This window comes from Cryptomeria japonica, chromosome 3 (assembly GCF_030272615.1).
Source record: "Cryptomeria japonica chromosome 3, Sugi_1.0, whole genome shotgun sequence".
Lineage (NCBI taxonomy): Eukaryota > Viridiplantae > Streptophyta > Pinopsida > Cupressales > Cupressaceae > Cryptomeria > Cryptomeria japonica.
Window position 1 is genome coordinate 525648403 of NC_081407.1, and position 26408 is coordinate 525674810.

General features: G+C 37.6%; 1 protein-coding gene across 3 annotated transcripts in view; it reads left to right on the plus strand.

Annotated features, from left to right (window-relative positions):
• LOC131075071 (protein ABIL1) overlaps window positions 1-17659 on the plus strand; it is an 83778-nt gene extending 66119 nt beyond the window's left edge. For 2 of the 3 annotated variants that reach the window (XM_058011868.2, XM_058011866.2), the window contains one exon: window positions 17228-17659. In XM_058011868.2, coding sequence (XP_057867851.1) covers window positions 17228-17389 — 162 coding nt within the window. In that variant the 3' untranslated portion in view covers window positions 17390-17659. The remainder of the gene's footprint in view (window positions 1-17227) is intronic. The other variant, XM_058011867.2, reaches the window with a different exon arrangement.
• The last annotated feature ends 8749 nt before the right edge of the window (window positions 17660-26408 follow it).

The following is a 26408-nucleotide window of genomic DNA, read 5'->3' on the forward strand; positions in this document are numbered from 1 at the left end:
AAAAAGTTTAAAGCTTTGCGATTTTTTTTCTGTTGGACAATTTTTGGGGCTTTGAAGACAAATGCAAACTTGGTAAAATTTCATGCCCTTCCTACAACGCGCGTGATTCTCTGTTTGGCGATTTTCGGGCTGAAACCCCACTTTGCAAACTTTTCAAAAAAGATAAAACGCCCTTTACAATTGCGCGATGTTGGACTGCCAGGTTTTTTGCAAGTTTTCTCCTTAAAACATCAACGCCTTTCCAACCGCCTTGCCCATTAGATTGGAAGCATAAAAGGCAAAACACTTTAAAGACACCTCCTTCCCCTCACTTCGCGATTTCCACTCCTTTGGTATTTTCGGGCCAAACAGGATAAAATGCAGACTTTCGCGATTTCCATGCTCTACAATTTTCAGGGTTTCGAGACTAAATGCAAACTTGGTAAAACGCCTTACTTATAACTCACACGATTTCCACTGTTTGCCCAATTTCGGGCCAAAACAACCTTTTGAAAAGTTCGCACGATTTAACCCCTTTAGGCGATTTTCGAGGTAGAATGACCTTTTTTGAAAACTTCGCGATTTTCACCTAACTCGTGATTTTCGGCTGGGGGTTAATTTTTTGCACAATGTTTAAGTTATCCAATTTTTCACTTAACTTGCGATTTTCGGCTGGACGAGGCCTTTTGAAAAGTTTGTTTTATGATCAAAACACCTTTCACTATTTCTGGCATTTTCGGGCTAGAAGGCGATTTTGAAAAGTGTTTAAGTTTAACTTTTAACGCCTTTCTACTGACTTTTCGGGGTAAAAGACCCTTTTGAAATGTTTTCTATTTTTAACTATAACACCTTCCCAAATTTCAGGCTGATAATGTCTTTTGAAAAGTTTTATACTTAAAAAGCTTTTCGCCCTATTTCGAAATTCGGCCTAAAGAGGCCTTTTGAAAAGTTCTTGAATAACGCCCTTCTATGATGTATTTGCATTTTCGAGGTAAAAGGCATTTTTGAAAAGCTTTTGAATAAGTTAACGCCTTACTTCAGTTTGCGTGATTTCCCTGTTTACCCAATTTCGGGCCAAAACGACTTTTTGAAAACTTCGCGCGATTTCCATACGCTTGTCCAACTTCGGGCTGGGAGGATAAAATGAAAAGTTTGACATTGAAGCCAAATTCGGCACTAAAGGCCATTTTGCACACCCAAGGACAACTGACACTCTTGCCTATTTAGCCGATTTTCAGGCTTATGCTAAAACTAGTCTCCCTTGGAAGAAATCTTGAACATCTCAAATTGCGAGACTCTCTGCAAATTGACCCCCTGGCCCTACAACTTAAAACTTACGGACGCCCCATCTCCTGCACGAGCTGATTCAATCCTCTCATCATGGACAAGATCATTCTTGACCTCCTACGAACTCCTCAGGATTGGAGGAAATGGGCGGGCTCACTCTCCTACAGGATCATTGCTTCACTACTACCTGCTGCATCTCAAAATGGCGGATAAAAATCAAAATCCTACACCGGGCGAGACGAAGACTGGAAAAGAAACGAGGGGGACCCTGTCGGCAATAGGGAGTGTGTGCAACGCACAACAGATACTACGGAGGTTGATGATGAGGAGGCATAGGAGGGATTTGTTGGGGTTCCATTGGATGAGGCAGTTCCTCATAGTGGCAATGATTCAAACTCAAACTTCGATTTTGCTGCTATGTTAGCAAATATTGATGGGCAGTGACAAATTTTTATGTTTTCATTATTTTGTTGTTGAAATTTGCAGCATTTGGGCATAGATTAATATAATACATGTGTACACTAACAATGAAAGCAATGAAATTTGTTAATTTTTTTTTAATTTTCATGTGAAATTTCAATTCAGCTCTAGTGTTATACTAAGGTTCTATAATGTAAATGATGATTGCCTTATCACTATTATCATATGAATATTTAAAATTTCCTATTTAAATTTTTTTCTTTTTTTTTTTTAATAGTTGTCCCTTGCAATCCCGCAAAAAATGTCTTCCCAAAAAATTTGTCCTAAAAATGTGTTCCCCCATCCCTTATCATCCCCATTTGGAAACTTGGTGTAACATAAAAGATAGCCTTTATCATTGGTGTTGCAAAACATGAATCTACATAACAAAAATGCATCTGCTATGGAATGTTTTTTGGTAGACATAGTGGAGATTAGTGTTCAGTTGTTGCTGTTTCTTCTCTTGTGCCGTAGAACTTTGCCAAGATTTCTAATCTGATATCACTTGTAATGACAATAATAACTTGTAATAGGAAAGATTGTCTAGACAGTAGCAATTATTCTCTTCAATAGCACACTGAATTCAAAATAACTGTAATGTTCCCATCTTTGACCTAGAAAGTAACAAAAAACGTACAGTTGTATGATCAAGGGTGGTGTTGTGACTTTTTCACACATTGCCCCATTGTAAACAGGGACCCTCTCTTTCTTGCTTTCCACATCATGTTAGTTTAGGGTTTTGGCAATAGATGGCAATTTTGAGCTTCTAGTGCCCGAGTCTTGAATTTTGAAGTGTGATCGTGCCTAAGTGCTATTAGGGTTTTTTGAGTTTTGAAGGGGATCAAGTGATCAAGTGTGTGTAAAATGTTAAATGTTAGGTGATCCTAATTTTGTCTAAGTCTGGATTTTTGAGCGTGATTGAGTTTTGAATGTTTCTGAGTCGGTGATACTTTTGTGCCTAAGTGTTAAGAGGTCCTTTAAGGGGCATTTTCTTGCTCCTAGGAGGTAATCCAAGTCAAAATTGCACTTTATCCTGATGGAATCCCTATTTTCTTGCTCAAATTTTGGTAAATTTGGCTAAGTCCCGATGTGTAGTGATGAAATTCGACATGTCTAAGTGTTTTTGAATGGGGAAATTATTAAATTCTTGATGGAAATCCATTAAATTGAATTCTAAGGGTCAAAATCTTGATGAGAGGTGCTTTTCCCCCAAATTTTCGATGACCCATGATTTTCCCCCACTCAAAATCCTGATGGAGGGCGATTTTCCTCCACTGTCCTGACATTTGTCCTGATGGACCACGTTTTTCCACTAGAGGGCCCAAAATTTGCCTAAATGTTGAAAATTATCCTAATGAAGATCGATTTTCTCCTAGGATAGTTTGTGAACAAGTTTGATGGATTTTAATGCAAATGATTGTCCTGATAGTTGGCAAAATTCCTCCAAAGGGTGATTTATGATGATTTTGATCTGGATAATCCTCCATATAGGGATCAATTTTCCCCAAAAGGGAGAATTTTGGACTGAATAAAATGAAGTGATTTTTGCTATCCAGATGCAAAATGATTTCCCCTAGGGGCATTTATGGATAAGTTATGATGAATTTTGATCTGGATTTTTATCCAAAAAGGTGTCGTTTTCCCCCCAAGATCTATAAGGATGTTTTTTTGATGAATTTTCATTTGAATGTTTATCCAGATATGGGGTGATTTTCCCCCAGGTGGCCAAATTTGATAAAAATGGATTAAATTTAATGCAAGTAGGCCCAAATTTAATTGTTTTTGCATTGACAAACGATTATTTAATAATAAAAAACAATTATTTAATGATTTGCAACAATTATTAATGATTAAATATTTTCTTAATGCAAATCGATTTTCCCCAGGTAAGTTTTATCTCACATTGCCTGCGTGGTGAAGTGTTAAGGTGAAAACATGTTTCAAAGAGCCTGCCCAGCATTAAAATATTATTATAAGTGCTGATTGTGACAGTCAAGTGGCAGATTGAAGACGTTTTAGTGGCAGATTGGAGTGTTCCAAGCTAGGTGATTTTGCCTAAGTGTCATTTTTTGACACCATTGGTGAGGTGGAATTGCAGATTGAAGGGTGATTTTGCCCAATTCAACCTTGGCACCCCATTGAAGGAAGAGGTTACAGTGATTTGGGTGGCTAGTTTGGCTACCATTTTGGGCAATTTGGAGCATTTCAAAGTTGGCTCCATTATTAGAAGAGGGGTGATTATGTTTGAGGCTGTTTGCTTCAGACATTGGGCAATTTTTTGATGATATTGTGAACACCATTGATGCTAAGGGGCTGCCATTGTTATCAAACCTGAGCTGGATACCATTGCTGGGAGCTATCTTGACTCCATTATTGGCTGGAGACTTAATTTTCAGACTTCATTTTTACTTTCCAGCCAGCATATACTTAGGCAATTTTGTTTGGAGGCCGTTTTGGGGCCATTTTAGGGTGGTTTGGAGGCGTTTTCTGAGTACACCATTGCTGGTGTAAAGTCTGAAACTTCATTTTCAGGTTGTCTTCAGACTAATCCTTCATTTCTAGCCACCTCTACAATGGAGTGATTTCACTTGTGCATCGTTTTAGTGAATTTTTGGGGCATTTTTGGAGGTTTCCATTACTAATATAAGTCTGAAACTTAATTTCCAGATTCATCTTCAGAATTATTTATTCATTACCAGCCCTTTGTTTGTGCCCGGACTTAGCCATTTTTCTTTGGGGAGGTTGTCTTCAGACATTGAGGAGCCATTATTGAGTTTGGAAGGGTGTCTTCAAACATCTAGGATTGAAAGTCAAAGCTTTTCATACCCTTTTGGAAGCATTTCCAGATTTGTGGTATACTTCCGGATACTTAATTTGATAATTTTCTGAGTATATCACATTTGTCTTCAGACTTTGTTTTGAAATCCGGCCTTATGTAAGTCTGAAACTAGGGGTTTTATGAGGGTTTTAAACCCTATTCTTGTCAATTTCATTCTATTTTCAGAATTCGTGATGAATATAGATAAAATTCTTGATTTTAGTTCCCAAATTTGTCTAGATCATAAAAAGTTAGAACTTATTCAATTCTGAAAATAGGTTATTAGGATAATTTTTTGTGTTATTGACTTCGAGTTTCATGCAGGTGCCATGTCTAAAACTGGGATTGGAGTTAGGAAGGAACAATTGAAGATAGTCTAAGAGGAATTCTATCCGGATTCCCAGTTGTCCTCCCGATGGAAGGGAATCATAGACACGGACATGGAATTCCTGAATATGGAGTGGATGCGACAGAGGATGTTTGGAGCGAAGAACCAACTTCCTTCTCCTACATATGCCACTATCATGAAGAGTGGCATATACCACGTTGCTAGGTTTCCTCAGTCCATATAGTGCAGTGAGCTTATTTGGAATGCGCAAGGCATTATGGTTCACTTTCCAAGATGATCCGGACTCCCAAAGGGATAACCATTGCCTACCTCGCTGAAGATGCGATTACATAAGTGTTTGGAATTCCTCGTAGTGCAGATATGAAAGAAAGAACAAAGGATGAATATGAAGCAAAATACAAATTGAAGGCGGATGCGTGCATGACTATTGTGAACAAGGAATGGATGATTGAGCCAAGGCCTCATCATTCCAAGGGGCCAAAGACACTAATGTGTACAGATTTCAATGAGGAATATAGCGACTCGATATTCCTACTCAACCGAGTGATGGGAATGCCGCGGGGTGCCTTGTTCGGAGGATGGATGTTCTACTTTATCTAGGATGGTATAAGAGGAAAAATGATCAATTGGGCAAAGATTATCAGTGACAATCTGGATTTTCAATTGAGGAATGTGGAGAAGACTAAGTCATTCAGCATGACTTCTTACCTTGTATACATACTTGCAAGATTTGCCACATACAAGGGATTAATATGCAAGGGTGAAGTCGGGAATGGACTAGGACAGCATAGAAGTTATGAATGTTATCCACAACTTGACATGAATAGAATTGAAGACTACAAGAGGGTGAATGATGCTTTCACCATGTATATTACAAGGATGTTGCAAGGTGGAATCCACAAAAGGTTGTCCAAAGAAGCAATAAAATTAGTTGAACAATATGGATCGTGGTATGTACAGTTTTCCACCTTCACATACCTACGGATTCAGGGATTCAGATCTGAACCTTACAAACTTCTTAGGTATCCTATAGACAAAATGATCCTACTTGAGGTGGTGAGACAACTTCTGGAATTTGATTTCATCCAGAAGGAGAAGCATAGAACAAGGATGACTTTTCTTATTGCAATAGGATAAACTTTGGAAGTGTGCCACACTGCCGTTGCAGCTATTACAATGATTGATGAAATTGCATTCTATCACCTTGGAACTTACAAGAGTAGAGACAGATTTGATCCGCATAAGAATGTTGAAAGGATCAAGGGAGAAAGATTCATACACAAGGTTGACGTTGAGGATTACTGGGCAAATCTAATGGATGAACAAGTAGTAAAGAATAGAATATGGTCCAGGATGTCAGGGGATTTCAGAAGGTAATGTGAACTCTTTCTCATTCTGGATCAAATTGTGGATGATAGTGATCATACTCATCCCTAGTATGAGAATGAAATGAAGAAATCTATCCTTTTGCCTAATTGGTCACAACCAGAAGTAATAGATTTGAATGTGCTTATGAGAGACATCATTGATTTATCTAGAGAGTGGGTAGACAAGCAAATGAATAGATTGATAGATATGGGCGTTGTCTTCACTTATGAGAAAATGAAACAAGAGGAGTCCTCTCTTGAAGATGATCAAAGAACAATCAGTGATGTGAGGATTCTTGCAGATGAGGAGATTCATGTTCCTAAACAAAGGAAGAGTACGCCTGGAGAATCCAAGATAAAGGGGAAGGAGATGGTTGGTCAGCAAATAAAGGAGAAGCAAAAACCTAGCTCTCCTTTGTCTCCCCTTAGTTCCCCATTAGTGAAGGAGGTAGATGTACTGGAAGAGCAAAGAATTTGAACAATGCTCCAATATAGTGATTTTACCAGAAAATATTCAGGAGCTACATGCTACAGCAACATCAGCACTAAGGCATGAAGATGAAGAGCAACCAGGATCTTCCACTATCCAGTTGGAGGTTAGTTTGGGCAATAATGTTTATGATTTGACCAAGGATAAGGATGATGATGATGATGTTATCTCAGCATTGAGGGGACTTGATTGGGAAATGTGTCTTGATGATGGTATGGAAATTTCCACTATTCTCGATTGGTTGCTGTGGAGCATGGAGAAAAGTAAGAAGATGACAGAGGCCCAACCCAATGATGATATTGATGACTACTTAGCCGAGAGTAATAAGGAGAAAGAACCTAAGAAGGCTAAGATATTTTCAAACATAGCTAGAGATGAGATAGGAATGCGGATGGCACAGGTGGCTATCCCAATAGGTGATGTGACTAGAGATGCGGCTACTCCTATGGATTACCAGATCACTTCGGTTGCCCTTGAACGGACTACAAAGACACAAGAGTTCCAAGAACTTGATGATACAATCCGGGCAATCAATGTAAGGTTGGATGGGGAGATTGAGAAGAAAGATATGTACAAGGAAGAGAACATCAAGCTTAAGGAGTATATTGCAGGGATGAGGTGTGAGGATCCGACCTTTGTCTTGCCTATCGCAGTTGACCATGGCCTTCATTTTGATCATCAGGTAGCGAGGAATATACATGTAGAGTTTGGTAAATGGATTGAAGATGTGACGAAACAGGTGGATGATTTCCTAACTCAATTTGTCCAAGCATTTGAGAGGACGTCAATGCTCGCATTCGGGATATAGTATTTGGAGGGAGTTTGGGATGAGTTCTAGCCTATTCAAGAGAAGACTATTCCCCGCCTCAGAGTATTGAAGAAAATTCCTATGTTCATGTTGCTCCAGGAGGGAGTTGTGCATGCAGGAGATAGATATGATTTCCAAGGTTGGTATTGTTCATTGGCCATGCGGAAATCTACTTATGAGCATGCAAGGAAAGATTGTATAGAGATGGAAGGATCAATTCAGGAGATTCAATCAAAGATCCTTACATCCATTGAAGAATTGTTGGGGGTAGATGTCAATGTTTCCAGTGGTCTACACTTAGAAGAATTGAGAGATAAGGTGAAGCTCATGTACTTTAGCCAGTTAGATTCTTTGAAGAAGAATCAAATTGATGATTTGGTTTCCCTACTGATCCATGTTCATAATTCGCAGAAGCTTATGCCGGATTGGAGAATACTTTGGATGCTTGTTTGGATGTGTTGGATGTGATTGATGCTCAACAGGAGGCTTTGCCCACCATTACCATGGAGGAGTTAGATTCAGTTTTGGCCAGATTCTTGGAATATGCTGCCAGGGAGAGGGATGCAGGGCGGAATCTTCTAGAAGATTCCTTACTTGATGACTAAGCGTTACTCCATTGGGTCACATGTTGGTGGCTCTCTTTTTGATGTAAACCCTAATTAGGGCAACTTTAGGGTTGTGTTGGCGTGATCTTGGCCCTTGATTCTAAATGAATCGTAGCCATTCATTTCATTTGAGACTCTATATAAAACCCATTGCCTCTCATTTGTAAGGGACAAATTTTTGAGAATTATCGTCTACATGCTGCAGATTTGAATAGAAATCATTGAAGTTTGGTTATTTTTGTTTAAGTGTTGTATGCATTTGTGGTTATCATTGCCTCCAAGTTAGATTAGAATCTATTTTCAAGTATTTAGATTGAATGAAATAGTTGTTGAATGCATTTGTGTGGAATCGATTTAATCCATGCCACTAGTCTCTTGCTGATTGTAAGTGTGCTTTGCATGGTCAACTAGAATTTTATGCGAACTTAACTTCAATTGTTACACATCCATTGTTATGCATTTCTTTGATGGTATCAATGTTTGATGGTAATAATTTGAATATGTATGAAATTTACCTTAGATGATTCCACTAAGCTTGTGTCAAATTGTTCTTTTGATGGTGAGACCTTGCCTAGTAGGATTCCATTGGATTTGTTCAATTGCCTCTTGCATTCTAGGTTTTAGAATAGAAATTCCTAAGCCCTATTCCTTTTGTACTTTTTTAGAAAATCCTTGTTAGATTAGATCAAGAGCTTAATTGCAAAATCTTAAGTCATAGGCATACCCTATTCCACATCTATGATATGATAAGATTGATTCGAACAATTGTGTAAGTCCCCAAGTGAAAACAACAATATCACATAAGCCATTGAGTTACCCACATGTCAAGAATCGACTGTAAAACCTTGGAATCGTCTTAGTTGATCAGATATTTAGCATCTGAGGTGATTTTGTTTCAAGAGAGGGTAAAATACTTTGGTATTTTATTCTGTGTTCGTATGTGCGTAAAACACACATCAACAGGTGGCAGCCTTGATAACAAAAGTTTGAGTAGTTAAGAATAGAAAATAATAAAATGTACATAGTATCAATAGTAGGTTATAAGGTTGATAGGGAAATTCCTCTTGTCCAAAGATTGATAAGGATAAAGACAAGAAAGAATAGATACATAAGTCATCAAGGCATAAAGACTTACAAGCATCCAAGCTTATATCTTCATGATGATGGCCTTGCTAATTAACTATCTTACACATATTTGAATCCTGACTCTATCATTAATGACACTGATGATCACCTTTCCAAAAGTTATAAGGATCGGCCAAATGAGAGAAGACCAATAACCAAGCATTAACAAGGCCCTAAAGATATAGCGATTATCTCTAAAGACATCAAGCATTATATGGTACAGATTGGTGATCGATTAAGGTATATAGTGAAGGGAAGCAATGATTTGGATGCATCAATTAATGATTGCAATTATGTTAATATCAATACCGATGATGTACAGAGTTCTCTTTATCAAGGATGAAGTAATATGCTACTTGAATATGATTACAAGTGGATCAACTGAGGCAACCTAACAAGCCTTGATTAATGATGAAAATCAATATTAATTGGAGGATAGCAATTTGTATTGAAAAGACACTAATCAAGTGATTAGTCAGCGATGATTAAGAAAGTAGAGAGTTGTTATGACAGCAATTGAGTTAATAACATATGGAGCATTATCGAGTGTGTTTTGAAAAGGCACCTATTATAGTAGCAAAGGCAGTGATTACAAGATCCATTGATGACAGCAATCTCAGTGACACATTTGCGATAAGCATGAAGGTTTGATATGTAAAGATAGCCAACGTAGATCTGGATTAGTCCTTAATACTAACAAGTAGTTAACATATGATGAATTGTTAAGAGATCGATTCACTTATGGAAGAGGCACGATTAAGAACAAGAAGGTAGCGATTAAAAAACATGTCTCTTAAGCCACATCCTTCCCATCATATAAGATGGCAATCAAACCCATTCAGCAAGCATCGTGGAATTTGTATTATTTCTTTATTAATCCAGTTCGGATTGCTCTAAGGAGCCGGCTGCCATTAAGGCATATCAAGTTGCATAAAAGACAAAAGTATAAATCAGAGAGGGCAACCAGACTTGGCATATTCTTAATGCCATATCTGGAGCAGCAGTCTACCATCTTGTGCAATTAATCATCTTCAAATCAGGAGCAGCACTTTCAGGTCTGCAGATATCATCGATTCTATCAGACATAGCAGCAGTGGCAATGAGCTCATTGCATAGTTTATCGTCAAACTGGGAAGAGCAATTGAAGCAAGTTGCAGATTGGAAGATCATCATCACAACATGTATCAAAAACTAAATCAGAGACAGCTATCTTTCAGTGTACACCCCTTTGGGTGAAAGGGAAAGTTTAAAGACTTATTATTCACTTAGCATTCATTTATACTAATTATAATAGAAAGAGCAAGTGACATTAATTGATTATTACTATTCATGCTATAATTTGATATTATAATCTTTATCAGAGTTCCGTGACTCGCGGCGAGTCACGCGAGTCAACGGGCCGGGTGACCCCTGCCGGGTCACGGTGACCCTGACCTGGGCTCGGACGGGTCAGGGGGCGTGACTCGCCGAGTCAGCGAGTCACTCCTTGACTCGCCGAGTCTGAGGGTCATGACCCGGCCAGAGTCACTTAAAACAGTGCAGTAAAAAAAACAAAAAACAAAACATAACATTTTTTAATGATTTTTTGGCCTCGCGGGGCGCTGCCCCTCGACCCCCGCCCTGTATCGCGACAGGGAACGCGCAAGGGGTGCTGCCCCTTGACCCCACAAGGGGCGATGCCCCTTGACCCCAACTTGGGGGCGCTGCCCCCAAACCCCCGTTGAAAAATATAGGGGGAAACCGCGCCGATAGAAGTAGGGAAAATCTAACCTACGAGTCTGATTAGGCTCCATATAACAACACAACTTAGAAATCTTGGTAATTGGTATTTAGATTTAGTATTTCAAATTTCCTATAGTCTCATTTGACAATGTAATTCTTATACTGTAATAGTGTCATACATCTTTTCAAAACTAGTTTTTCAAGTACTATATGTATATGTATAACTATATCAGCACCACCACCCCGCCACCCCCCCGTCGCCGTCCCCCTGTCGTCCCCAAACTTAGGCCCTTGGTCCCCCCATCCTGGAAACGCGTCCCCTCATCCCCAATGCCTGTGGAACACTGGAAAAATAGGAAGCCATAGTTTTGCAACCAGCTGAGAGGAAGAGGTAAAAAGCTTGCACAAATCACATTGGGGCAACACTACAGTCCGATTGGCTCACTGAGTCCACCGATCCAGTCTTCACTAATGAGGACCTTGAGTGGGTTGACCAGGTAGACAGAGAGGCTGAGGCTGTGGCTATGGAAGAGGAGGATAGAGCACGATCAGGCACAACACCTATGGCTACTCAGACTGACACATCACAGGCAGAGACTATGGCTACTCAGTCATCCAGGACCTACCTTAGATGCCTTTGTAGGAGGCAGATAGACGAGGCTGAGCCAGAGCCTGAGCCATAGACTTGTTTTTGTTTACACTTTAGAGTTACATATATGTTTGGGAACATTTGAAGTCATGGATTTTATATATATTGAACAACATTTATAACTCTATATATCTATGTTTTCTAATTCCTTCAACTACAATTTACATTTCTATGCATGTGATGGATGTATGTTTATGTATGTGATCAAATTAGCTTCTATTTGATGATGTTATAGTGTCTTTAAGCTTAATTCAATCATGGGTGTATGAAACAAGTTTTAAATCGTTAAAAATCTCTAAATTTCAAGAGTTTTCTTATTTTGCCGAGTCATTGCCGAGTCCGAGCCGAGTCACGAGTCGAGTCAGCCTTGCCAAGTCAGAGCCGAGTCCGAGTCTGGGAACTTTGATCTTTATTAAGAATTTGGAGCAATTATCTCTTAAGAACTAATAATCCTAGAAGGGACATTACAAGTGGTATCGGAGAATTACATTTTGTGGTTATATTACATTGTTCCTAAAACGGGACATTACAATAACAGCAGCAATATCAAACCAATAACAAACACTTATAGATCAATAACATTTATCCAATCGAATATGTGGACAGTGATGTGTGATGAACCCTTGCTGGTTCAACTCTTCAACCTGCTGTAATTTGTAGATCTTCTTTGTAATTTTTAATTATTAAGATGGTCTTTCAGAAATAGACAGGAGTTGCAGAAGAGGGTTTCTTTAATTTGCAACACATATTGAATAGTACATGAATTTAATCAACTGAAACAATGAATTGGAGAATTTAGAAGCATACCCGTAGGTCCTTAGCCAATTTATTGAAAAGAAAGAATAAATCAGCAACTTACAAAGTTCTGATTTTTATTCTGGAACAATTCAGATCTGCTCTTATTTAAATACTAAGACACCCAAACAGTGAAAGATGGTGCCAATAAATGAGCAAGCTGTGTGTTTGAGAAAAGAAGCCTCCAAACCACAGAAGAATCAACAACAAAACAGTAAATAGGAAAACCCTACAACAAATCTGCCTTGTAAGAAGCCAAATCTGCCCCAATTCAATTCAATTTGACTTCTGAATGAAGCCAACCAAGCTGCAACAATTCGATTGATCTTTCGCAATCTCAAAGCTACTGAATTCTGAAGAATGCACGCTCTCCAAAATAGGTCCAAACCCTAGCCGCCATAGCCAAGTGCTCAGAAGAAAATGTCAAATGCTCAATATCAAGAATGAGGTTTAATTTCCATCTTGGTTGCCTAAATACCCAAAAGGTGCGATTTTTGGCAATTAGGGATTAAAAAATAATAACTTGCTTTTAGGGTTCCCAACTTAACCCTAAAAGCAACGCCTAGCTTAGGAGATAATAAATTTTTACTTAAATAAATTTAAGTGATGCACTTTATGATTTTATATTAGTTTTTCATTAAAATAGTAATTGCCTGTGGAACCACTTAAAAATTCATATCTCTCTCATTATTGCTCTGAAACTGAATCTGTCAGAAGCTAGGGCCACAGTTCGCCATGCCAATGAAAATAGGACCATGTCTATTTTTAGCAATTTTTCCCTAAAAAATAGGAAATCCTCATAAAGTGTCAGAAACTGATGAAACGAAAACCAGAACTGAACTCAACATTGAAGTAGAACAAATAGACAGACCACTCCTCAAGATACTGCATTACTGACCCCTTTATCCATACCCTGTTAGCCTACAAGGGTCCAAAAATAGGCTAACTCCTCAATCCCAAGTCCCTGACTAGGATGGGGACATTACATAATGCAAGATAGAGAAGGCATGATAAGTGACTGTGTGAGGCTGGAAATACCAAATTATAGAAATATGAAAGCAGTGCTGCTTCTTGGGTCAACTTCCAGAAAGTAGAAACATAGTAAGGAAGTTATAATACTATGAGTGATGATCTACAATAAATTACCTGACTCTATTTATAGCTAAGGGCATCCTCATAGTCCTCATGGAGCTGACTACTTAGAAATTAGCAATTACAAAATCAACCGTTCACTATAAAAGGTTAGTTTGCTACATGTTGGCTACTGCATGATCCTATGTTTACTTATGCTGACAAGAGAATTATTAAGGGAGAAACACGTTTAATGCATTTTATCTTTTGGGATATGCGTTGCTGAATTTTATTGGTAATATTCCAAGCAATTACAGATCACAGAGTTTGAACAGGGCCTCTTTCAGGAAGATTTGGAGCACCTGCTGAAGGTATTGCCTGAGACTCCAATAACCACTAAACATCTTTGAAAATTGACTTGATTTTCTCCCCAAAAATACTATACTCTGGATTGACTACAAACTTAGATTAAGAATCAGATTCACAAATTCTTCCTGATTATTACGTACCTCTTACAATACCCAATAAAATGGTTTTTGAGAAAAACCACCAGCAAAATGCATCTTCAAATAGGATGGTTTATAAGAAAAATTATGACTAAAATGCATCTCCTTATCAAAAACTAAATGCCGTGAAAGATCCTTTGAAAAAACATCAATAAGAAGAACAATAATATATCGAGTCTTGACACCTAAAGAAGATTTACAAATTCTAAATGTTGAAGGAACCTGTCATCATGGAGACAATTTTAAAGAGGGGGTGGGGGAGATGCTATGATTCAATCTCCTTGATATCAAAAGATGTAAGATAGTATTTAAGTTAATGGAATGAATTGTGAAAATCTAGTAAGCTACCTTATAGCCCCAAAATCTACTTGTGTTACAGAAAACATGATTTAAAATGAAAAATCAAGGCGGAAACATGAAAAGAGCAATATATCATTGGAAAATATGTTTTGGGATATTATTGACAGTACATAATATGACAAATATGATAAAATCTACTATGATATACTATCACTAACAAGTTGGAGTCCTGAAGTTACTTGTTCTTACCAACCCAAATGAATATCTTGAGCATTAGTTTCTAGATAAACATGCCGATCCATAAGTATTCATCATCATCATGATTGGGGAGAAAAACTTATAACTATGAATATCAAGGGATACCTATATATGGATGGTCTTACTGTTCTGATTCTTGGTGGTCTGGTAGGAGTCCCTATGATCCATCGTTCTAATTTATCTCGCTTGTGCTTGTTGTCACTAATGTGCATGTTTGAAGATTCTGGGAAGGCCATCTGTATGAAACAGTTTTCACGTCAGCATGATCAGGCCTTTTAAATCAATCAGAATAACTTAGACCATTCCAAGCATCTGATATTTTTGAATAATAAAAAAAATTCAAGTTGTGTAGAATATTTTGGATTTAAGTAGAACAAACTTTCCTAGAGCAGAAACTGCTAGATGCTGTATGCTAGTTGAAATTATTAAGATTTTATCCTTCATGGGATTCTCCATTTGAATGGCTGATGAAATTTGAAATAAAAAATATGAGTCCCAGTATGTTATTTCATTGCTTTCGTATGATGGCCCAAAAATTCTCCTCCTTGTTGACAACCTAGTTAACTGTCTTTAGTTGTGCTATAAAATTATAAATACTGTTTATCAATGATATCGAATACCAGAACGGATATGTGAACAAAAGAAGAACTTATGCACACTTAAATATGGTTTCCGTTTACATAAAGCTTCAATCAATAAGATAAACTGAAATTGCATGCGTCAGATATGTATAATTATGTTTGATAATAAATTCGTTTTTGTAAACAAGGATAACTCATATCCTGTGATTTTAACCTCTTGCCGACCCACTCCTTTTGACATGTCATTAACAATAGGCTGTGGAACATAAGCAAATAATCTTTGAGTTCCAAATGTAGTGCCAAAAAGTTTAATAAGTTTTTTGATCAATGCATAAGCCTGCTTATCTATCATGGTATGCTTCCATTCAGTATATTTTATCCCTTAACTCATGAAGGCTATGGGTTGCTTGAAACCTTGCTCATCTTTTTCGGACAAAGATTGGCATAGAACTGTAGATTGTCTTTGCTGGAAAAAAGAAAAGTCTGTCAAATCATTGTTAGACCGTTATGTGGTCACCCCCTGCTGTTAGAAGCTTGGCGAAGGTTTATAACAAACTTCTTATATATTAACTCTTAGATTTAGATTTTCCCTTCAATAATGTTTTTATCATCTAATGGACTACGAGATGATTAGGAGACTTTTTACAACCTTTTCTCAATATTTATGTCATCTTGCATGTGCAAAGTCATATTCTTCTTCAAGACATCTAATCCTTCACATTCAAATCTCCTTTAGTAGCCATTTAAAGACTTTGCATGCTGTTTTCTATGCAAAACAAAGATTAGTTTGACTTTACAAAATAACATTTATTGCAGCTACATAAAGGTAAAAATTTACAATCATGAATACCTGGTCTCTTTTCTAAACTATTGCAAAGGTACTTAGAATTTGATGTACTTAAGCTGTTACCATTGTCAGAAACAAGACCGTACTATCAGAGGACAATAATCTAAAGAATATACGTTTGATGAAATTATTTGGAGCATTGACAAGGCCTTGCTATGGAACTTTGAGAAAGCATGTAAAAAAATGTTTGTTCAGAGTCAATGCTGAAGTACCATTGACTTAAAGAATCGCTGAGTAGTCATTTGAGAGTCATAGTTCTGTTTTTTGACAGATTCATGTGTAGTGCATGATTGGATAGAGGTCCAAGATGTTCGCCAATGTTTGTTCTTAAATTTAATGCTGAAGAGGCAGATGCATTTATGCCTTTTGGTACGTGGAAGAGATGGAAAGAGTAAAATGTCCAGGCTTGGTCCAAAATAGGCCTTCCATATGATACCTTCTCTGAATGGAAAAACCTAAGATATGTACATGTCTCTGAACAGCACATAGGATAAGATTGCCATAGAAGCATTTAGAATAGTATAGCAAGAGATTTTCATAATGAACAGGCAAAACAACATCTTGGCTCTTTGAGCCTCCTATGATTTATACTTACTTTTATAAAGGCATTAGCAATTTGATTCTTTGAACTAAGTAAATCATGAATAACTAATAGAATTACTACCTTCTGGTAACTGATACACACAATTCTGACATGCTATAAGGAAACAGTTGCCAAGTAACAATACACTTGAAAAAAGAAGTCAAACATATATTTTCCGATGTGCTAATGTTTAGCAAAATTTTTGGAAATAAAAGATATTATAGTTTTCCAGTGAAACATAATTTCATGTATCTGGATGCCTCTGTGCAATGTTTTTAATTCTGATGTTTTGAGTTTTCTTTGAGACCTGTCTTCAGTGAAATTACAAGATCAAGAGACCCTTAAAAAAAATTGGAAGTCACTCATTTGTAGCCTGTTCGAAATACTGAGGCTATGTATTGTTGTTTTTAAAAGATTTGGCTCTAATGGATCTTCTCATCATTGTTTTTCAAACAAGTTTTCTTTTATAGCTCAGAATAAAAAATTTCACGGATCTTAAAAATTTGCTTCTAGAATAACATCAAATTTAATGTTGCATTTGCACTTCTATGTTCCTTAACAAAAACAGTTATGCTCATTACGGAGAAGTAATATTTCTTATAGATAAAAGTGGCATATGTTTTTTCAGCAGGAGTCTTCCAGGATCTTCAAATCTCCGTCACTGCGTTTGCCCTTTGGTGATAGTCATCGACTGGACATTTGCAAGCCCCCTGCTAGAAGCAAGAGTTTGCTTTCATTTTTGCTGAACAAGCGTAAAGCAGTGAAGCAGCACATTAGTCGTGTCTCCTGAATGCTTTCAGATCTGACTGTGCTTAGCCATGGATCTGAATTCTCCAAATTTGGGCATATCATTTCAATCTGGGTGAATTAATTAGATGACTCAAGTACATCTGCTTTTTTGGCTTCATAACTCTGAGTCTCATATTTTTTCCCGCCTTATGATTTCAAAGACATCTATTTGAACATTATGGTTGTATGAGATAATTGTGTGATATTTTTTTTAACATTTCAGATTATGTACTATATGGTTGCTTCCACCATGAAATTTTTTCATGGTCAACTTTTCTTCTTTGGCTTGACTTTCCTATTTGTGGACAAGAAATGAAACAATTAAGAATTTAGAAAGGAAAAGAGTTTTCTGTAACACTATTAAAAATGAAAGCAGATCTGTGCTGAAGGTAGTATGTAGAAAATAAACACAGAAACATATATTCATGCATAGGCCTGTCCGAAAAGGTGGGTATTCTCACTACCTTAGCCACGAGATCTGCAAGGGCAGTGGATATCGGTCATGTAATCAAGAGCTAGAACATCTGGAGAAGGTGTTTAAATTGTGCGGGAAACAGTAACAGGTCCTTGAAGAAAGCTATGGAAAGATAAAACATACAAGTCTGCAAAGAAGAGAGACCGGGAGTTTTATTGTTGTATTTGTAAGAAATATCTGGCAGTAAATCTAGGATCCTTAGAGGAGCAATGAAGGGATAATATAGACATTGGGACCCAGAAACAGGTTCTTGCTTGAGTACAGAGCTTGTGAAAGTCTACTTAGGAGAGACATGAAGAACAATAACAGCTAGAGTGGGAGAGCATTGCGCGAATAGTAGGAAACATAGAACTGTTAAATTGCCTTCGGCAGAGTACTCAGAGGAAACTAAACGCCACATCTGCTTGGAAAATGTGAAGGTGGTCTGTGAAAGTAACTGCATGAAGTGGAAAATGAGCAGTCAGATAACATGGTCTGTTACCAAGACAATTTAAATACAGATGAAGATCTAGCCTCGAGTCGAATTTTGAGTCCCATTACTAATGAGATCTTAGGCGTGCCATTTGGGCTTTTTCGTTTGAATTATTGAATCCATTATAAGATCAACCCCTAAATTTCTTAATTAATAAGGTTAATTAATTGGTCCATTAATGATGTCAATCCATCAATGAATTGTTAATTTTCAGACATGGTAAGCATATTCTGCACCTACTCACAAAGATAATACTTATTGAAACTGAAATTTCAATCAAAATAGCAGACCTTAGTACGGTCACCTGGAAACACGGTTGAAAATACAAACAACAAACATTTATTAGTAAATTGGTTTTCCACCCATTACAATATTTTATTTTATTTTATTTAAAATTAATATTATAAAGTTAATATATGATTTTTTTAAATTTATAATTTATAAAAATGCTTTTTCTTCAATGTGATTGGTTAAAATTATTTGACAGCAAATTTTTGGAAATGATGGATTTTTTAGGTTTTTAAATATTTTTAAATGTCTATTTTAATTTTTTTTTCCAATCTTTAATGCTCAAAATATATGGTAATGAAATCAAGTAGCTATTAGTTATTTAACATGGATTTTTTTATATTAGATATAAAGCATAATTACATATGAGCATCATTATTGTTGAAGAACTACCAAAAAGAAACTGATTACATCAACTACATAAACCTGGCATCAACGCATCAACGTGAGTTTGTGAACCATCAAAAAAGGACATGACATAAATACATATAAAAACTCACTATGAACATGATCATGTATATCACTGCTGAACATATACATCCATATCCTGAAACCAAGCAATCCACCCAGTCGGGCCCTTAAACCATCTTAGCACCATTCCCAACGTGGGTATCGCCTCTAGGGACTCTATTGCCACTAGAACTAGGCAATCTGGGGCTACCACCGCCAATGGGATTGCTGCAATTGCTCTCCTTTCTCTATTCCTCTTCTCCTTCGGCTCTGAGATGAAGTTACTAAGCCCAATCTCGAATGGAGTCCCACCTTTTGTACTCCTTGCCCAAGAAAAAACATGGGAGATTTGTAAACGCTCTGGTGGTGCCATCCTTCAGAAAATCCTCAAACTTCTTCTTTGACAACAATGACCTGCTAGAAAATATTATACGTTATGAGTCTCCTGAGAGACAGTAAGCATTCTTCCTTTGTCATTAAAAATCTTGTCATTCCTAAATTTCCAAATCAACCATAGAATTTATGTAGAGAGAACAGACCAAAAGGTATTGGACTTCTTAGAGAGGGTCGACACATAGCCTACAACACACTCCCAACCAGAAATAATCTTATTGATGGAGATACCAAATAAGTTCTAGACCTCTTTAGCAAAGTGACAGTCGAAGAAGATATGATTCACTGACTCAAGTAGTTTGTAGCAAGCATAGATATTAGCTTGCCCATCTGATTTAAATATTGGTAGCCTATGAAGAATCAGGCGCCACAGGAAACATTTTTTCTTAGGCTCCACAAGCCTGCCACATATGTTCCCAAAGGTTTTACTCTATGTTACTGAGTCTAAATTAGTATTCCAACATTCATTAACATGCTAAAAATGTCATCACTGTCAGTAAGTTGAGTATAGATATCTTTAGCCTTAATGACTAGCAGGCAAGATCCATTGGGCCATTTAAATTGAACAAATCTATCACAACAGACCACAGTCTCTAGGGAGGGAGAGAGCCAAGCATGCCTCTCTTAACATGGAAAATGTTCTCCACTGGGATTGGGGTATATCATATTTGGTGCATAAATCATTCCAAGCAACTAAGTGCCCATCCTTTACAATATCATTGAGGTACTTAATTCCTTTAGCAGCCCTTTTAGGCCGAGCAACCCTGAGTAAGAGCCAGAGGTTTGCCTTTATGAACCAGCTTCCACCAGATTGATTTTTCAACACAGATCTTGTTGCCCTCACTAATGACTCCATCATGCAAGATCAAATGCCTAACTCCTTCCCAAGCTTTCCAAATTGCCTTGAAGACCAAAAACCAGCATGTTTGATAGGAAAATGTTCAGCAATAAGATCGCACAGAGGTAGGGATTTCCAACTAGGGCTTTGCCTCGAAACCAACATAGAAATATTGTGTCTAACCAGGACTTTCCACGGCTCCGATCCTTGAAGCACCTTAAAGATCCATTTGGCAGCCAGGGAGACTCCTTGCAACCTGAGGTCCTTAAGCCCAAGTCCCCTTTAAGCTTGCTCATGGCACACCACTTTTTCCTGACAACATGTTTCTTCTTGTTACCCTTACCATCATACCACATAAAAGTCTCTAATTGGCTTCTGCATATGATTCAATTAATAGTTACCGAATGACCAAGCTGATGAAAAATATATAGTATGAAGACAAGATCTTTTGGCAAATCTGCATTCTACCAGCCATTGATAGATAATGCCTATCCCACTTCTCCAATTTCCTATCAATCTTCTCCTTCACCCAACCCCACATCTCTTTTCGATTCAGGCTTAAGGCAAACATGATACCCAAGTGTCTAACTAGATGGTCCAACCCACCCCATGCCAATGAAAACTTACTAAACCAGAGTGGGGAGGGGGGGTTGCAATTCCCATCCAAGAACAATAAATTTAGGCAAAGAGACCTTACTACTCGAGGCCATACAAAACAAGTCAAGTTTCTCCATCAAAGTAGAAAAATTGGCTTCACCCAGGTCTACAAGAATGGCAATATCATCTACGAATTGAATGTTGGAAAGTTCATCCTGATTTGGTAAGATTAAACCTTTAAACCTTCTAGATGAAATATTGTCTCTTAGCAAACAAAAGAGTGCATATGCAACAACGACAAAAAGAGTTAGGCCTTCTCAAAATCCAATAACATCATAACTGTATCCTATTTAGAATCCTTCGCCCAACTCATAGCTTCCCAATAGGTTAATAGATTCTCTAATATATACATCTTCCTTTCACAAAGCCAATTGGGGTCGGGTTGACAAACTTAGGAAGGATGCTCTCAAATCTCCTGGCTAAGACTTTAGTAAGTATCTTATAGGAAACATTCAACAAGGTAATTGGCCTCTAGTTTTTATCAGAGATCTATCCCCATCTTTGGGGAGGAGCTTGATAAGACTGCAGTTGATCTCCTTACCCAAAGATCCTGCCTCGAAGGCTTCATTATATAACTTCGATAGATCCTCCCCAATCCACTCTATATTCTTCTCATAGGATTCCATCGACAATCCATCTAGACTTGGCACTTTGTCATTATTCAAAACTGAAATGGCTTCCTTGATCTCTGTCACAAAAATGTCCTTAGTCAACCATTCGGAATCATCACCATAGATTTTATTCGGGATGATGCTTTTGATTTTTTCCCTGACATACCTTTTACCATCCTCATCATCTTCAGAGCCGAACAACAAGGAGTAGAAATGCTTGAAAGCATTAAGAATATCATCCTGTTCAGTAATGATGTTCCCCCCTTCCCAGATACTACCAATCTTATCTCTTGCCTCCTTGAATTTAATTAGATGAAAAAACAACTTTGAACCTTTATCAACGTGTTCAAGCCAGTTCATTCTTGCTCTGGTTTTGAGGCCTATTTTATAGGGATTTGATTTTTACAAAATTTAAATAAAAAAATTAAACTACATGACAAAAATTAAAAAAATATTTATAATTATAATTTTGAAATATTTTAAATTAATATGTATTTCTATACTAGATATTATAAAACAAGACTACAGTGCAACAAAGTTCTTGCCAAATGTTAGTGACTATTTTGTTATAATAGTATAGGATAGCAAATAACTACAAAGATTTGTTTAAGCAACATGCTATATATTGGTTTTTTGTTAACCCAACCTTCTTAGTGTTAAGCTTCTTAGTGTTGTTGTTAATGCCAACTTTATTCAGGCTCGTGTTCAAATTTAGAATTCTGCCTTCCACTTGATTTCAGTATATGGTCCCTCTTCAACATTGGCCAAGAAACTTTTATGGGAAACTATTTCTTTGTCTTTGACAACCCTTCCGGATGTCCCTTTTATTATTGGAGGAGATTTTAATGCAGTTCTTTCTATCAAGGACAAGGTGGGTGGTTGATGCAGGAGAATCCCCAGTTCTTGGCAATCTTGCATCAACCAAAAACATTTCTTTTTAGTTTGTTTTCTGTTTTGCAATTTCAACATTTCTTTTTGCATTTTTTTTTCATTTGCTCACCGGATCTTGCGGAGCTGGTTTTTGCTTGAGAACATGATTATCTTCCTTATTCCTGAACTGCAGAACGTTTGGATCATTTTTCGGCAAGTTATCATTTTCAGATTCCGAGACTGTTTTCTGGCTTAGAACATCGGAGCCGTTTGGACCTATTTGCGATTAGTGAATCTTCCAGATCCTTTCTGTAGCTTGTAGAGCCTCAGTTCGTTGATTCCAATGTTCTTTGGCGTGTGGCCGACCTTCTCTCTAATCTACACTTCTTCCTTTGGATTTTCTGGAGGATTCTCTTTGGCGGAGGCTGACCTGGTATTTTACACATTTGATCTTGTTCTTCGGCATTTGATCCCTCTTGGGCCGACACGAATCCCTCTAGACAATATAAATCAATATAATAAAGCATCATAAATCATCAGAGAGAATATAGAAGACATATCTTAAGATTTAGAGGTTTGGAGTTGATCGAATATGTAATTGAGCATGTTTGTAGCAGGCCAGTGAGCTGAATCTTGTAACCCGGATGTTGCCAGTTATTTGTAATCAATTTTCATGATCTAATTCATTCAGTTTTGCATTGCCTCCATCATCTTGTCTTGCTTTCGTTGTGTTTACTCTTGTTGCACGGTTTGGATTGATCTCTTTGAGGTCCCTCCTAACCGTGACTACACCAAGTGGTATCAGAGCGAGATTTCGTTCCGAAGATTGCGTTGCCCTGAAGATTTTGTTGTGGGGTGACGGATTGTGGATCCGACCTGCAGTTGTAGAGGACTAGCGTGAAGATGGTGCAAAGAGGAAATATGAATGGTGGAGTGCGTGGGAATGTAGACCCTGTTATGATGGAAATGTTGAGAAGAATTGCAGCCCAGTTAGAAGCTGTTGAAACAACCCAGAGAAGAGGTAGACATATTGACGATGTAAGTGAAGAAGAAGAAGAAGCACCGACAGAACAAGTAGCAAACCCACTGACGATCGCTCCAGATGAAGAGAGGTTCTTGAGGGTTTTGAGTCGAGCGAACACCAAACCTCATTTTACCCCATTAGAGTATGATGGTAAGTTGCATTCAAATGAATTAATGGATTGGATTTCAGAGATGAAGAAGTATTTTGATTTTGAGAACATCGCGGAAGAAAGGAAGGTGAAATATGCCTGTATTCGGTTGAAAGGTCATGCATCTCTTTGGTGGGAACATTTGTAGGTTGATAGACAGAGAAGAGGCAAATAAAAGATCAAAACATGGGAGCGGATGGTTGCCAAGTTAAAATCGAAGTTTATGCCAATTGATTACCAAGTAAATCGGTTTCGAAAGTTGCAGAACTTGAAACAAAAATAATCTAGTGTGAAGGAGTATACCGAAGCATTCTACAAGTTGAATCTTAGATCCGGACATGTCAATGATGAGATTGAACAAGTTGCAAGATATTTGAATGGATTACGAATGTCTATACAAAATGAACTTAGTTTGATCAAGTTGCAGAGTGTTGAAGAAGCTTACCAATATGTCTTGAAAGCAGAAGAGAAGTTGAACAAAGATGTAGAGGTGGAAGGTTTTTTGGAAGAAGATTTCAAGGAGAAAGACAAAGATGTAGAGGTGGAAGGTTTTTTGGAAGAAGATTTCAAGGAGAAAGAAGATATTCCGGAGGAAGAGGAATCTGTACAGATTAGAACAAGGACAAGGAAGTAAGCAAAGAAGGTAATTCATACCAGAAGGATGACAAAAGCTTCTATCGGAGAAGAGAACTTGATGGTTACCAGAATGAAAGTTTTGGAAAAGATGACCAAAGACAAGATACAAGACAAAGATGTAGAGGTGGAAGGTTTTTTGGAAGAAGATTTCAAGGAGAAAGAAGATATTCCGGAGGAAGAGGAATCTGTACAGATTAGAACAAGGACAAGGAAGTAAGCAAAGAAGGTAATTCATACCAGAAGGATGACAAAAGCTTCTATCGGAGAAGAGAACTTGATGGTTACCAGAATGAAAGTTTTGGAAAAGATGACCAAAGACAAGATACAAGAGTGTTTAGAGGAATTGCTTTAAGTGTGGAGGAGAAGGACATCGTGCTTTTGAATGTAAGAAGACAAAGAACACCGGGAGAACAACATTGGTAGAAGAAAGCCCCACTGGATCAGCTAACGAACTGGAAGATGGAGAACTGTTGATGATGAGGAGAGCCTTGTGTCATACCAGAGAAGATGAAGAACCCTTGCAGAGGAGAAATTTGTTCAAGACCAGATGTAAGGTATCCGGTAAGTGTTGTAAAGTAGGTATTGATAGTGGTAGTTCGAATAATCTTGTTTCAAAAGAAATGGTGGATAAATTGAAGCTGGAAAGATTGAAACACCCTAAACCTTATCAAATAGCATGGATTCAGGATGATCATAAGTTGTTAGTAAGTGAGCAGTGCTTGGTGAAATTGAAAATTGGAAATTATCATGATGAAGTTTTGTGTGATATTATGCCTATGGATATTTGTCACCTTTTGTTGGGTAGAACTTGTTAGTTTGATAGAAAGGCAATACATGATGGAAGAAAGAACATACACTATTGTAGCGAATGGGATGAAACAAACCTTGTTACCCTTGGAGGAGCCCTTGAAGAGTGAAGTCTGTACGAATGCTAGAATCTGTTTGGTGGATGGAAGAAAATTCTTGGATGGAATGAGACATGAGAATGTGTGTTTTGCCTCAGTTCCTAAGAGGACTAAGAACCTAGAACATGAAGAAGAACAACCAGAGGAGATAAATTAATTGTTGATAGAGTATGAAAACATCATTTCAGATAATGTGCCTGATGGTTTACCACCTATGAGGAGTATCAGTAATTGCATGGACTTGATTCCTGGAGCTAGTTTGCCTAACAAATCTGCACACTAGATGACACCGACAGAGAATGAAGAGTTGAATAGACAAGTACAGGAATTGTTGAGGAAAGGTTTGATCGGAGAAAGTTTGAGTCCTTGTGCAGTACCAACAGTGTTAGCACCTAAGAAGAATGGAGAATGGAGGATGTGTATCGATTCCAGAGCAATAAACAAGATTACAGTAAAGTATCGGTTTCCTTTGCCTAGGATGGATGACATATAGGATTGTTTGAGTAGAGCTAAATACTACACAAAGATAGATTTGAAGAGTGGATATCATCAGATCAAAATCAAAGAAGGAGATGAGTGGAAGACAACATTCAAGACAAATGAAGGATTGTATAAATGGTTGGTGATTCCTTTTGGGTTGACTAATGCACCAAGTACTTGTTGAACACAATGTACCACTGAGAGGGGTGTGAATCAGTGGTTCTTGAAATCTTTTACTTTTTAAACCAAGCTTGGAATACCAGTTATAAACCTAAACACTAAACAATCAAGACGGTAAGATAAGAGTGGATATCAAAAGAGGCAAACACACAAATGCATAACCCACAACACCAGATGTACAAGGAAAACCCAATATGGGAAAAACCTCAGTGAGAAATGCTGCTGGACACTACTACTCCAATCTAGCCTCAAAATGAAACAACATATTACAATGATATAGGGCACCAACCCCTATTGATTTAGGGCACCAAGCACCAACTCGGTGTAATATAAAGAAATATAATTTTAATACAGTGATAGCACCTAGTTGCAAATGAGTTCTGCAACCCCTGATCAATGGATTTCTGCCGGTTAAACCTCTTCTTCACTGATTCTCACACTGCCGGTTATCAGATTACTCTTTCAGATCACTTGCAGGTTACTCCTAGCCTTTCTTCTCTCTCTTTGAGCCTCACACTTCACAATGTCACACTTGGATGCCTTCCTAGCTGTTATCGATGTTTTTAAAATTGGGTTCTTTCCCCATAATTGGC